Here is a 13272-nt window from a genome sequence, read left to right as displayed (position 1 = left end):
GCATATATTACCTTCTGGGGGCTCAAAGACTGGTGGATTCAAGCAATACATGTGATAGCCACGGTCACAGTCATCACAGAAGAGCAGCTGGTCCTGAGGCAGGGTTGTTGGGGAGACAGTAGGGAAACAGGGAGACAGGGAGAGGAGGAGAGAGAAAATGAGGTAAATTAGTCTCTTGCCAAGAGGCAAACATAAGCATGGTAACCAGCAGCGCTCAGCTAGGAACGCAGAGCTGCAACATAGAGACTAAGAGACTATTGGGAACGTAAAAGGCTACAGGCATTGCGTCTGCGCATCCACGATCGACCACCACATTTCTGAGAGGCTGCAGAGAGCCCTTCTCGTCACAAAGGCAGTTCAGTTTCTAACTGGAAAATGTCTCTGAGACGTGGAGGACTTCCTCTCCAAGGTGGCCTCATGATGCAGGAGTAACAGCTGTTAGGCCGGGGATAGGCTGTACTGAGAGAAGAGGACAGGCTTTACTGGGCTCCAGTGTGACCACGTGCTGGATCTCATCCCTTCAGGGGAAACCTTTCTCGTCAAAAGCCTGGACTTAGCCAGTTCTCCAAAACTCAGCCGAGTTAATGCTCTGTGAAACAGATGGAAATGACATGATCCCACCATGTGGTCTGCAGCTCTTTCATACATTTGGGGGCAAAAAAGCTGCTCTGAAGTATCCCATGATTCCTAACACAGAACAGCTCCCTGCTTTCAGATTTCCTTATTTACTGCTAAAGTAAAACAAAATCTCAGGCTTTAAATTTATTCTGCTATAGGGAATGTAGTGTTAGCTAATTGCCTCCAAAGTTCTCCAGCCACTGTCATCCCTCCGAGTTTCTCGCAGTTTCTCACCAAGGACCCTTAACGTCAGATTTTAACCAAAAACCCTGCAGAGAGGACACTGTTCAGCTGCAGGCTCTGGATCACAGTTTGGAAATCACTGGGACAGGTGATTAGGTGACTAGAGAGAGGCCTAGCAATCCCAGTTCAAATGCTTTCATGTTTCCCAAGTCTCGTAATTAAGACTAAAAACACATGCCAAGAAAGTAAGCAAAATCAGGACAGAAGAAACATACTTACCATCCCTTGGGTTATCACCCATTCACATCTGCTCCTGACTACCGTATTGAAAATACTACTCTCTTGCAGCTCCCTGCGACATGAGCTTAAGGCCTCCAGCTAATTTCTATTGAATAAGCATACAAACCACAAATATCACCATCTTAAGTGGCCCTATATGATACCCGTGGTAATTTCAGCAGAGACCGACAGCTGAAAGCGGGCACTGTGGAGAAGCCCATCTCTACTCTCAGGAGTGGCTCTTCCTCAGAGATGTATGGAAGCAGCAGTAAAGCCATGACCCACACCATTGCCACGTGCTCCTCAAGGGTGGCCATGACAGTAGCTTGCAGTGATGCTTATTTGCACGAAAAGGTAAATGAACTCACATCGTTCTCAGAGGTCCCACAAAGGCTGCAGGATTTGCACTCAATGCACTGCCACTGATAGGTTTTAACAGCCTCAGTCATGTTTGTGGTGAACTGCAGGCAGGTCGGGTGTCCTGAGGAAGATCGGAAACAACTGTCATTGTTAAGGCTCACTTATCACTTGTTAATTAACCGGTATTAAATTTGGGAACAAAATGCACATGGACATGGACTGATCACAACATGGGCTGCAACTAACAGATACCAAAGAGGAAAGCAGGCATTAACCCTTTCGCTGCCGGGCACAAGAGAAAATCAGAGTCATCCCCACCCATTCCCCATTGGCAAAGCAGTTTTATTCAGAGCTCTTAAAAATGGTTTGGCTTTGGATTTGGGTTTTGTGGGGCTTTTTTGGAAAGAAAGCAAGAGATAGGATGAAATCAGACACAAACCCAATTTCAGAGAGAGCCCATCCATCCTAATAGAAATTGGACTACAGTTTCAATTAGCGTTGTTTCAACCGGACTGAAGGACCTGGTGGAAATGAGGTTATTCTCCATTTCAGAGCTTCCCTTCCTGATGTCCAAATGGGTGGAGCAATTCTGTAAACTTTGCTTAAATGGAAGCAGTAGTGTACAGAGAAGAAGCAAGACAGGATGGAGGGATACAGCTTTTAATTTTTTTAAGAGCTCTGCCACTAAAGTTGGTTGGCACAGAAGAAACCAAATTGCACATCTAACCTTCCAGGATCAAAACAAGAAACCGAAAGGAAAAAACCCCAAGCCAACTCCCACAATGAACTAAATGAAAGGAATAAAGAAGGGAAAGCTAGCAGAACAGTCACATCTAATCGGGAAGGACAAATTGCCAGAGTTACAACCCCCGCCCCTACATGCGTGTCGACTCCAGCTTTGCAAAACAGCGGTATCACAGTAGCAGGGTCAGCAATGGGCTTTCTGGAGGGGAAAATACAAACAAACAAACAAACCAAAGGTAGGATCAGTGTTCCTTCTGCAAAACAAAACAAGAAAAATATACCGCTGAAATAAAGTATTGTACTCCCAAACCACCCCTATCAGGCTGAGGCAGTCCCTAAGTCACCTGCAATAAGCGGCTGCTTGCCTTCTTGGAAAGCCCTGTATTTAGCATCCCGCTCTGACACACATAAGCATTAACGCTGTGCATAGTTGGGGGGGGGGGGGGGGATGACACAGGGATAGCCAGTTGCTCATCTATAGAAAAACAAGAAATACATGTACACACATCCAGCACTACTGTGTGCTTCTTCCAGAAACTTACACCTCAGGTGTGCAGGGTTTTTTCACCTCTAGCCGATCTGCTGTTCTTAGACTACAGCCAATGGGTAGGAAAAAATCTTTTCCATCTCCAACAGCCTAAGTGTCTTTTTAAGAGTGGAGAAAGAAAGGCTGCTTCTCCAATAAGAAAAAAAGGCACGGCTATAGGAGATGTGGGCATAGATGTGCTATCTTCATTACCAGACCTATCAGCGGTATTTTGCTGTGTTGTCACATCACCCATCACCACCCTACAAGAAGCTTCTATATTTTCTAGCTAGTGAAGCAAACAGTTGCTGAGAATTGCTGGGTAAGGCAATAATGCTGTAGGGAATATATTTCCTTTATGTGCCCGTGATACCACCAAATGCTATAATAAGGATTTTCATTCTCCAGTTATATTTGCATTGTCGTGATACAAAAACTAAGCCTGTCCAGCAAAGAAATGTGTGTACATAAGTTATTAAGGAAATTGAACAGAAAATAAAGGAGATATTTAAGGAAGGAGGGATCAGTGATATTGCTCATATCACTCTTAAGCCTTTGAATAAAGAATGTTTCAACAGTACTGATGAGCTCAGATGGGCTAAGAAGATCACTGGGTTTTGGAGCCCTTGAAATGTCAGCACAGAACAGGAGTCAGATTTTACTGAGATTTACAGTGGACCAAGTCCAAACTAAAGTTCTGGGGACCTTGAAACTGCAACTGTGCAGAAGGAGATGTGACATGATACCTTTTCTTGTTGAGAGGACCTCATATAATTTCTGACACTACCAAACTAGCAGAACCTGTCATGACACTGAAATGTTCCTCCAGATCTGATTTACAGCAAATGTGGAACCTCATTCCAACACCAGTAAATGGAACAAATGTGCCACACTACACATCAGGGAGGAATTCATCCCAACAGCAGAGAGTCGGCTTCCAGAAAGGTTGTACAGTGCTAGAATATATCACAGAAAACAACTCAAACAAGGAGGTGAGTTAATCAGAGAGTTAAATAGCTTCAGTCACGTTTGAAAAGAAACAGAAAGAATGGAATCAAACTTACAGAAATACATCACAGCTGAATGCATACATGTATTCACGTGCTCACTTGCCTGCATACACACATTGCTCATTGCAGAGACTCCAGCTAAAGACTCTCCCTTTCTCAAATGACGTGAAGGTCAGGTTCTGTTCGCTACTTTATCTCTGTCCCTTCACAGCCATTCCTGCTCTCTTCCAGCTATCAGTCTTGACTGTCTTGTTCCTCATTTGCCTCAAAAACACCTCTGCAGTTTTTTTGTGCTGCATCTCGTATCGATAATGCCTCATCCTTGAAGTGATCCATCCTATTTTGCAGAGCCCTTCTTAAGAACCACACCCACCACAGGCCTGAAAGAAAGGGGCTCTTGCGAGCTGAGGATTGCTTGGAAAATATTAATAGTGGAGTGAGGGCCATGGTGGCTTCTTTTTGGTAGCGATGTGGAAATATTTTGCAAAAATACACCAATTTATTCACTCCATTGGGCTCTCTCTCCAAACGCTGTGACTACAAAAGAGTCTAACAAATGCCCACAGCCATGTCTGCATAGCCGCAGACTGCTCTCTGTGAGCCCAGGGCTTATGGCATGTCTAAGGGAAAAAGAATATCTTGTGGACATGTCTTTCTTCAGCCTCTAAGTCAGATCCTCTTTCACATTAAACAACGTGCCTTGTGGTACCATGACCCCAACCTAATGTCGTCGGAAAGACTATTTTTACTTATGGCAGCGGTGTGATGAGGAACTGTAGTGTATGGCAAGCATGTCAGTAGATACTCAAAACATTAAAATTCTTTTTCCTGTCCTCCCTGCTCTCCTTCTTCACAATCTCTCTATTTTCATGCTACTTTGGTTCAAAACCCAGTGTTTTTCATGACCTATGAGAAAATTCACATGTCCAAGACTTCCTGGAGTGGTGTTAGTGAACACCATCCCTGCTCCGTATCACAGCACTTCTGGGCATTCCCTCTGTGGCAAAACACCTGAAGACAAAGCCCTGTAGCTGCATATGGCAGGCTGCTATAGGTAGATTCAAACTTCGGGGGGGGGGGGGTTTAAAAAAAAAAAAAAAAAAAAAAGGCTAGTTCAGCCCACAAACAATTTTGTTTTACACGAAGAGCAGTCCAAAATGTTGTTCAAGTTACAGACACTGTGGTAGCGCACGAGCCAGAGAGCTGAAAATCTTCCTTGTTTAATTTCATCCCTTATGTGGTCAAGATGAAGAAACAGTCTTATTTCACTAATCATGTGATAAATGCTGTTTGCTATGGCGAAGGTGTGCAGCAAAGAGTCTGCAGCTGGAATTCAGTTAATAATTCAGGTGGTGGCTCAGCCCTGGCAAACCCTGGATCACTCTCACATATCTGTATCAGCTCCACAGATCTAACAGGGGGAAGAAGTAACATGTATTTATGGTGTCACTGAAGTCAATAGACAGACCTCTAAAATACACCCCGGGAGCAGTTCTGTTGAAGGAGAAGGTGATATGTTAACATCGACAGTTTCTAATCTACCATAACTATTCTCTACCTAAACTTTTGCTATGCCACAATAGCTATAAACAACAGAGACAATAAAACTTGCAATGAGAAGGTTTCCAACAGCTCATCCCTTTGTCTTAAAGCAATATTTTAAAGTATATATCAGGTCTGAAAGCTCCCTCATCTTTGTCGAAACTCTCCTCTGGATCTGAACCCTGCGTCTGAGACCATACTTTATAGTGACACCCGTGTTTCACATGCCACTGGCTTTAATTGTATACTATGTCCACCAGACATCTGGTCGGAGGAGTGGGGAGCGATCACATTCAGAGACCATTTCTTGTCTCCCACACCCTGTGCAATTGCAGGCTGGCGGTAAGGAGAATTTAAACATAAATATCCTAAAAAAAAAAAAAATCTAAAAATCTCTTCTGCTTACACTGGCTGTATAACACTAAAGACCAAAACTGACATTAAAGGGCAGGAGCAATCTGCTGCTCCCAGGCGCTCTGTGACCAGTGAAGGCCTTGGAATGGCTCATTAGTGCTTCTTCAATAATGGATTCTGCATTGCAAGATTAATTGCAGCCATGTGCTCTGTCACACCCGCCACAGACTATTTAAGTTAACAATCCAATCAATAACCTTTTTCAAACAAAGGCAGAGATTATCTTGAGAAAAAAAATAAGCAAAGACTCCTTTTTTAAAACAAATGTGAAATTATTTATACAGAGTAAAAGGAATTTTCACCCAGTTTCCAATTCTTTCCCTTATCTTCACTGCATAGTGGTGGGCTTTTTAATCAATAGCATAATGAAAACCCACAGGGCTCCTGGCTATATCGCATCAGAATTTATTCCATAAACTATTCAGGTCTTTAAACAACTATAAATACATATTACAGATATAATGACCTATGTCACAGGAACCCCATCCAAATAATGGAAGTTTTACATGCAAAGAAACTGCAAAATTTCCTCCCGCTAAGATTGAATAAGGATTGCTGTGACTACTGCCATCGTTAGACAGAATTATTACTGTTATTCATACAAAAGAAGGGAAAAGTAACTTGTAAGTCTAATAAGGGATATGATTTTATGGTTATGATATAAAAATTTAGCCTTCATTTGTCTGTCTAAAAAGACATGCTTACAGATATGTAGCGTCAACAACAGATGGATTAGAAAGGGCCTTTAAAAACCCAAACCATCCAAGCACACTGAAAGGCTTGGCTCTGCCAGAATCCCAGGGCTCAAGGAGCTGCAACTCTCAGAAAAAGATCAAACATTACTAAGGCATTAGGGTGGGGAGCTCTTGGCATTTTCCTGGCCTTTCCCATCTTGCAACATCAAGGTGTTATGATGCAGGACGTATGCCTGCATGCTCAAATGGAGGTACTCATAAACAGAAGTCTTCAAAAGTGTTTGTGGGGCAAAGATCCAAAGCACCACCTGCCATAGTACCTCTGTGATACAGCGAAGCAGGAGTATTTCATTAAATATAACAGCTTTCCTGGCAGCCAGGGTAGGGGTGGGTGTCAGAGGCTGCAGGTGAAGAGCTCTTGTCTCACCCCCTTCGGCACAGAGCCCTGCTGAATTCAGCTTCTTAAGAAAAACAAACAAACAAACAAAAAAGGAAGTCTCACTTGTAGGCACCATTGCGTTTTATTACTATTAGACAGAAGAGGAGGAGAGGAAATATTACCACCGTAAATTTCTACGTCCTGATGGAAATGAGAAAACCTGGCTGGTTCTCCCAGTGTCCAAGGCACTGTGTTCCAGCGCCTCCAACTCTGCTACAGAAGTGAGTCCGAAAGGACGTGGGGGGCTTCAGTGGATAGGCTGGTCAGTCTGATTTGGTCAGAGACCAACTTTCCTCTAATCTAATATGTCACAATGTGCCAGCGATTGTGGAAGAATTAACACCTTCAATAATTGATGGACCTCTGGAGCCGTTCAGCTGTAGAAGAGCTTATAGTTCCTATTATTTAATTTCCTGGCCCTATAGTCATTCTGGCCAGCACAGACAGAGCTTAAACTGAGCCCGCAGAAAGGGAAGGGGCACTCTGCTGCATTAGCACCCGGGACTGGCAGCCAGCTGCACTCCGGAGGTGGTGGTTTGCTTCTCCGTACAGCCAGTTCCAGTGTAAAAAGAGACATAAATTACAAGCAATTGCTCGAATATTCGGCACCGGTAGAAGAGAGCCCACTTTAATTGCTCACCCAAGGGACAAATAAAACCCCTGTACAAAAGATAGTGGTTCAGTCCCAGTTGCAGTTAGGCAGGTGTAATTAGAGTCAATGGGAACTGAAAGCAGGACAGACCTGTGTTTGAAAGCAATTAACACCAGAGATCTCAAGGAAGTTATAAAATGGTGGTGTGTGGAAGGTGGCACTTGCAGCTCGCTCTCCTGCACTACGCTGCTTTTGCTTTAGCCAGGCAAACACCAAAGGGCACGGGGTGGGGGGGTAAGCTCCTACCGAAACACCCTTCATCTCAAGGCACTCCCCAGAAAATTTTGTTGCCTGAGGAAAGTCCACCCACCAGCTCAACTCGCTCCCAGCTTTGACTCTACACTGCTGCATAATTTCCTCTGAAACGTTTTTAAGCATCAAAAGCATCAGCTAGGACAAAGAGCCTGGGCTACAGAGGGTACGTCAAAGAGCAAAGCTTGGCTCAAAGGCTGCTCACATGCATAAACAAAATGAAGGATTTGTGCATACACAGACTCAGGTGCACCCAGAGAGTTTAGCTGCAGACAAGGCAGAGTAACTGTCTGGCATGGGGCAGCGGGAGGAGCTGGGTGGGATTCGGGGGTGACCTCCAGAGCACACAAAGACAGAAGCGAGGAGCGAGTTATTCTGGGCATCCTAATGATTTGTCAGTCAAATCGCTCTCTCCCCGCACACCATCCTCTTGGTAGCAGATGCCACAAGTCTTACAGGAAAACTACTTGAGAAATGTTTTAAAACAGTTTTACTGCAATAGGTTTGTGTGTGCCTTTCCAGGTGTAGCCCCCCTTCCTCAGCATGCACAGTCCAGCCATACATGTCTTAGCAGGGAGAAATGAAAAACAGAAGTTACAGGTTTTAAAAGCCTCTAAAAACTGCTGACAATTAACTTTGGCATACACAAATCACCGCCGTGGGAGAACACCCTGATTTGGGCTGGTGATGCTGCAGCCAGGCCCTCTGCACTGGGCTCAGGTTTGACAGAGGGAGGTCGAGCCCTGCCGGGGTGCCCGCTGCTGCGTGGGGGTGCCCCTCTGGCCAGGCATGTCTGCCCCTCCAAAACTGCCTGGGATGGGCTGAAATCTGCGCCTCCATTTCATATTGTCTGGGGGTTTGGACTGCGGCAGATCTGGGGCATATCTGGGGCAGAGCCCTGCTCCTCTGTCTTCCCCTCCGAGGCCGAGCAGTGGGGATTCAGGCACACGCCTGACACGCTGCTCAGTTCACTGCAAAGATGCTGTGATAACACAGAGGTAAGGCAGCAAAGGGGGCTCTGCACATTTGCAACCCGGGGGATCAGAAGTGGCCCCCAACCTTAAAGCCAAAGGAAATGCCACACGCCCACGGTGTTCCATCTCAAAACCAGCTAGCGCCCTGCTCCCTCCTCTTCCAGACCGGCCCCCATTAGCCACTGTTGGCCGCTAGACAAAATGGCTATTTCTTGCCTAAGAAAAACAGTGTGGAAGCACTCAAATAACCTCGTACTGAAGCATCAGCTTGTTAATGCACTGGTAAGTCATGCCAGCGTTGTACAATTCCTGGGGGTGAATTAGGTCAGAGTGACCTCCAGAAAACCCACCAGGCTGCATCGCTGCGCGCCGCATTATGGGTAACGATCTGCTAATTGCCAGGAGGCACTTGGGCTGCTTACCAACACCAACAGGAAGGAAACCTGCCTGCAGGCACCGCACAGACTCCATATGCCAGGGACATAGCTCCCAATAACGAGAATAAACGCATTTATAGAGTGCGAACTGGTCAGGAGGATGGGCACCAAATGCTAATGCTGCCCAGCAGGTACACCTCACAGGGGCTGGCTGTGTGAGCCCCCCCCAGCAATACCGCCCACACAATGCGGGGCAGGTTTTGCATTTGGTTGCACGGTGAAGTAGGGGTGAGGTAGATGAAGATGAAAATGCAGGAGTGGGAGGAAGACTGCTTATCCAGACAAGATGAATCACCACAACCTGGAAAGCCAGCATCCCCTTTGCCCGGGGGACATTTTCGTTACCCTTCAACAAACTGCAGTGGAAAAAAACCTCCGGCGCGGCTCCGACCTCGTCGCTATGCACTGCAGGCTCCCCAGCCAGGCCAGCTCACACACCACAGAGCTTTCAATCAACTGGCAGGCTCACTAAACCCTTTCAAAATGAGCAACCAAGCAAAAATACTTGGTCATAAACACTAAAAATAGGAATGGAGGATTGGGTTTTGTTTTGCTTTTTAACTTGTGAAGCCAGTTCTTCCTAGTGCATTAAATCCACCTCCCTGGCAGTCCATTTAGAACATCTCCTCCCCCCTGGGAGAGCCAAAATCCCCAGCTCTAATGAGAGGAGTGGGGTGGTATTTTAAACGCTAGGGAAACGGCAGCCTGAATAGCCTTCCACGAGAGCGTTACCTTTGTTAACCCCCCCACACACACACAAAACAAGATATCAGCTCTGCCCCTCTTCCCCACCCTTTAACCTGAGCAAGGACTCTGCTACATGCCTGAACCCACATCTGCTGTCCAAATACCCGGTCTTTCCCCAATGCTCCTGGTGTTAAACAGCCCCGCTAACACAGACAGACAGACAGCAGCACACCTGCAGGGACGACCAGCGCTGCCCAGCATACCCATGTTATCAAGGTAGTGCTCGAAAAGAGCAGCTCCAGCATTTTCACGCTGACCCGACAAAGTGTGTCTAACCCGAGCTGGTGGCAGCAGTGGACAGGACGAGTCGTTTCCCGGGGCACTCTGACCGGGGCTTCTCCGCTGGGATTACGTGGGAGAGCACGATGGAGGCAATGCTTCATGGTGTGAGCACCTCTTCACTAAAAACAGGCCATGTTCACCCAGTCAGTTCAGAGAGCATCAAGACAACCCCTCTGCATTGCTGCGGTCCTCCTCAAGCACCGAGGGCTGCGGGGAGAACTTCAGAAGAGATTTCACCCACGGGCTACGAAACAGCCATCCCATAAAAGTAACTTGATTGAAAATGGGGTAGGCTGGGTTTACACTGATGAATCAGGGGACAGGAAAGGGGAAAAGGAGAGAGTATTACTGATCTATGGACAAACTTTCTTTCTAGAAAGATTAAGAAACGACTCTAGACTAATTCCCTGCCAGCACCATTCCAGAAATTTCGAATCAAATGGCAAACTCCAGAGAAATTATTTAAATGTCATCATTTTAATATTAAATAAACTTAACTATGCAGAAGACACCATGCCATTGCATAGGCAGTGACCTCACTGCTGTTACATGAGGTAACCACGTATCATCCAGGTAAAGAAATTCAGCACGTGATGGGTAAATTGTTGGTAACGGATGCGAACACACTGTAAATGCAAGAGGTCTGACTTTCCCACACAAGCGTAATTTAGACTGTTGCTAATGTGATTGTATATTCAGACATAAGTAGAACTGCCTCACTCAACACAAACAAAACCAATTTGGAGCAAGTTACTTCAGTACCTCGTTGATTTAAAAAAACCCTTTCAGTTGCCGAATAGGCAGTGTTCTCCATGCACACTCTCCATTGTTTGTAATGCAGTGCCAGAAGCTGTAAAAATCCCATCGTCTACTGATTTTTTCCTTTCTCCTTTAGTTAAACCCCCTGTTTGGTCGGGAATTTCTAAGCGCCAATCGAGATTTCATCAATAAGGCAAACAGTTTTCATTTCCCTATCAAAGTCCCAGCAACATCAATATCTAGAGGGAAGTAAGAGCTATAACTGCACCCTGCAGAGCATCAGTACACACTCGGTAGGGGGGAGTGAAATGTCTCAGCTTACTCTCTAAAAAATGCAATTTCAGGGTGATCTAAACATCTGAGTGAAGGAGTGAATTTGAATGAAGTAGTTTCAGTCAAAAGCAAGCGAGAGAGGAGAAAGGGTTAAGAGGCAGCAAAGGGAGAAACTGATTTTTCAGAAAGGGTGAGACATTTTGTGCCAGTGTTTCATGAACAAGAAGTCGGACTTTCATTTTGGAGCAGCACCTTGCTTCAAAAGTGAGCTCGATGGAATTGTTTCTAAGAGAGGGAAAAAATACTCACAAATGAAATGTTTCATTCAAGCCTGCGCACACTTGGCAGTGGGAAAGGGTCATTTCATTGAGAAAAAGAGAACACGTTTCGTTTCAAATCAAACCAAAATCTTTTTTCCTCTCCATAGTATTTTTCAGTTCAGTTATTTCAACAGCCTTTTTGAGTAACTGTCCAACAAAATGCTGCCAGAAACACCAAAACAGTAGGATTTTTTTGTTTGTTTTTCACTGCAAAAACACCAGATTAAAATCCATGATCTGTTTTCTCAGAGCTCACCAGACCTTCCACCCCAGATTAGCTAAGTCTAAGAGCAGGCCATTCTTTAACCTGTAACAAGTGAGTAGCATTGCTTTAACTTACACAACCAGTACTTCATAGCAGCTAAATATCACATCAGATTAAACAAGAAATTAGCTAGTTCCGTGGCAGTGGACACAAATGTCCCTCATTAAACAGTTCACTAGTCCTGCTACTGTTCAGCACCAGAGGAATTGCTTAACAGAGCCCATACAAAAGTAGAATATTATCATATTTAATGCCAGAAAATGATCTGCCATGGTACTACGGGGATCTGTGAGTCTTGTGACACTGCTCTTAGCTGGCTGCTACATTGGCTAGCAGGACTGTTGCTCAGTGGTTCTGTTAATGGCAAAGAGGTTGGGAAGTCCTCTCCTACAGGCTGGTCTGACCAGGTTCTGGGCGCCCCAAATCCTCTCACCTTTAACAGTTGTTGAGGGTGTTCATCACCTGCGATGTTCACTGTGAGGCGGGACCCCATCACCCATGAGGTGTTTGGCAATTCTCAATGACAGCTGCGCTGAGCCTAATGGGGACTAGTTCTTCTTCACATAATGCCAGACCCGTAAATATGTAAACAGTCACAGAGGAATCTAATAGGTGCAGATGACCTTAGGATATTCTTCTCCATTTTTTTCTTTCAGATCGCTAAGTACTTGTAAAATCTCACCCTTAATGGAAGTGAGGAAGAAGTCTTGGAGAGCTAATTAATGAAGAGGCTGACCTGGCCTTGCAAGCGAAATGAAGCTCCTTAACCCAGGGAAGGTTGTCTTCTCCAGGTGAAGGTATACATGGCTCTGGACCGTCTGGATGTCCGAAGAGTACAACAGCAATCTGAATTCAACCTAGAGAGAGTTTGTGGATAGTTAAAACTATCCTAAGCCTCCAGGCTGATGGACACATTCAGAGATACAGTCGGTGTAGAAAGACCTGAGAAGAGCTGGGACCTGTTCTTTAAGAAGCCCAAGCCCAGATATCCCAGCAATGGATGAGACTTCTTAGCCAAGATCCAGCTGCAGAATCCACTGCACCATAAAACAAGTTGTTGAGCCTGAGGAAAGGGCTGGAAAGACTTTAGCGTTAACACATTTAAGCCAATCCCAGCAGACCACTGATGCGAAGCAACTATGATTTGCACCAACAGGGAAAAATTAATTTCTCAAACGTAGGCTTAAAACCACCCCATGTAAACTCCACCATACAAAGTGCTACATGAACTTGAAAGCTATGTCTCACTGGCTATCCGACACTAAAATGAAAATCCCCCTCAAGTGACAGCACAGCTTTCATCTATTTCCCATCCAATGACTTCCTCTCACCTTGGAGAGCTGGCCTCAATACTGACTCCTGAAATCATCATATGAAGAAGTTAATGGCTGTTGGCTAATGAAAGAAATCCAAATTAGTAAGCTAAGTCTTCAGCAACGCTTGACAAAGCTCTCTCCAACATCTTTTAAAATCTCCAATCTCTTTCAAAAAAGAAGGCTGT

The 13272-nt window shown here is 45.2% G+C and overlaps 1 protein-coding gene across 5 annotated transcripts in view; it reads right to left on the bottom strand.

Annotated features, from left to right (window-relative positions):
* Positions 1–13272, bottom strand: part of DPF3 (double PHD fingers 3) — a 168790-nt gene that overhangs the window by 5995 nt on the left and 149523 nt on the right. For 3 of the 5 annotated variants that reach the window (XM_052782288.1, XM_052782293.1, XM_052782289.1), the window contains 2 exons: positions 1449–1561; positions 12–93 (listed from right to left, as the gene is read on the bottom strand). In XM_052782288.1, coding sequence (XP_052638248.1) covers positions 12–93; positions 1449–1561 — 195 coding nt within the window. Of the gene's footprint in view, positions 1–11; positions 94–1447; positions 1562–2319; positions 2384–13272 lie in introns of those variants that run through there. The other 2 variants (XM_052782292.1, XR_008234443.1) reach the window with 2 other exon arrangements.

Source organism: Harpia harpyja, chromosome 3 (genome assembly GCF_026419915.1).
Source record: "Harpia harpyja isolate bHarHar1 chromosome 3, bHarHar1 primary haplotype, whole genome shotgun sequence".
NCBI lineage: Eukaryota > Metazoa > Chordata > Aves > Accipitriformes > Accipitridae > Harpia > Harpia harpyja.
The sequence above is the reverse complement of the archived record's forward strand: the minus strand, read 5'-3'. Positions and strand labels throughout refer to the sequence as shown.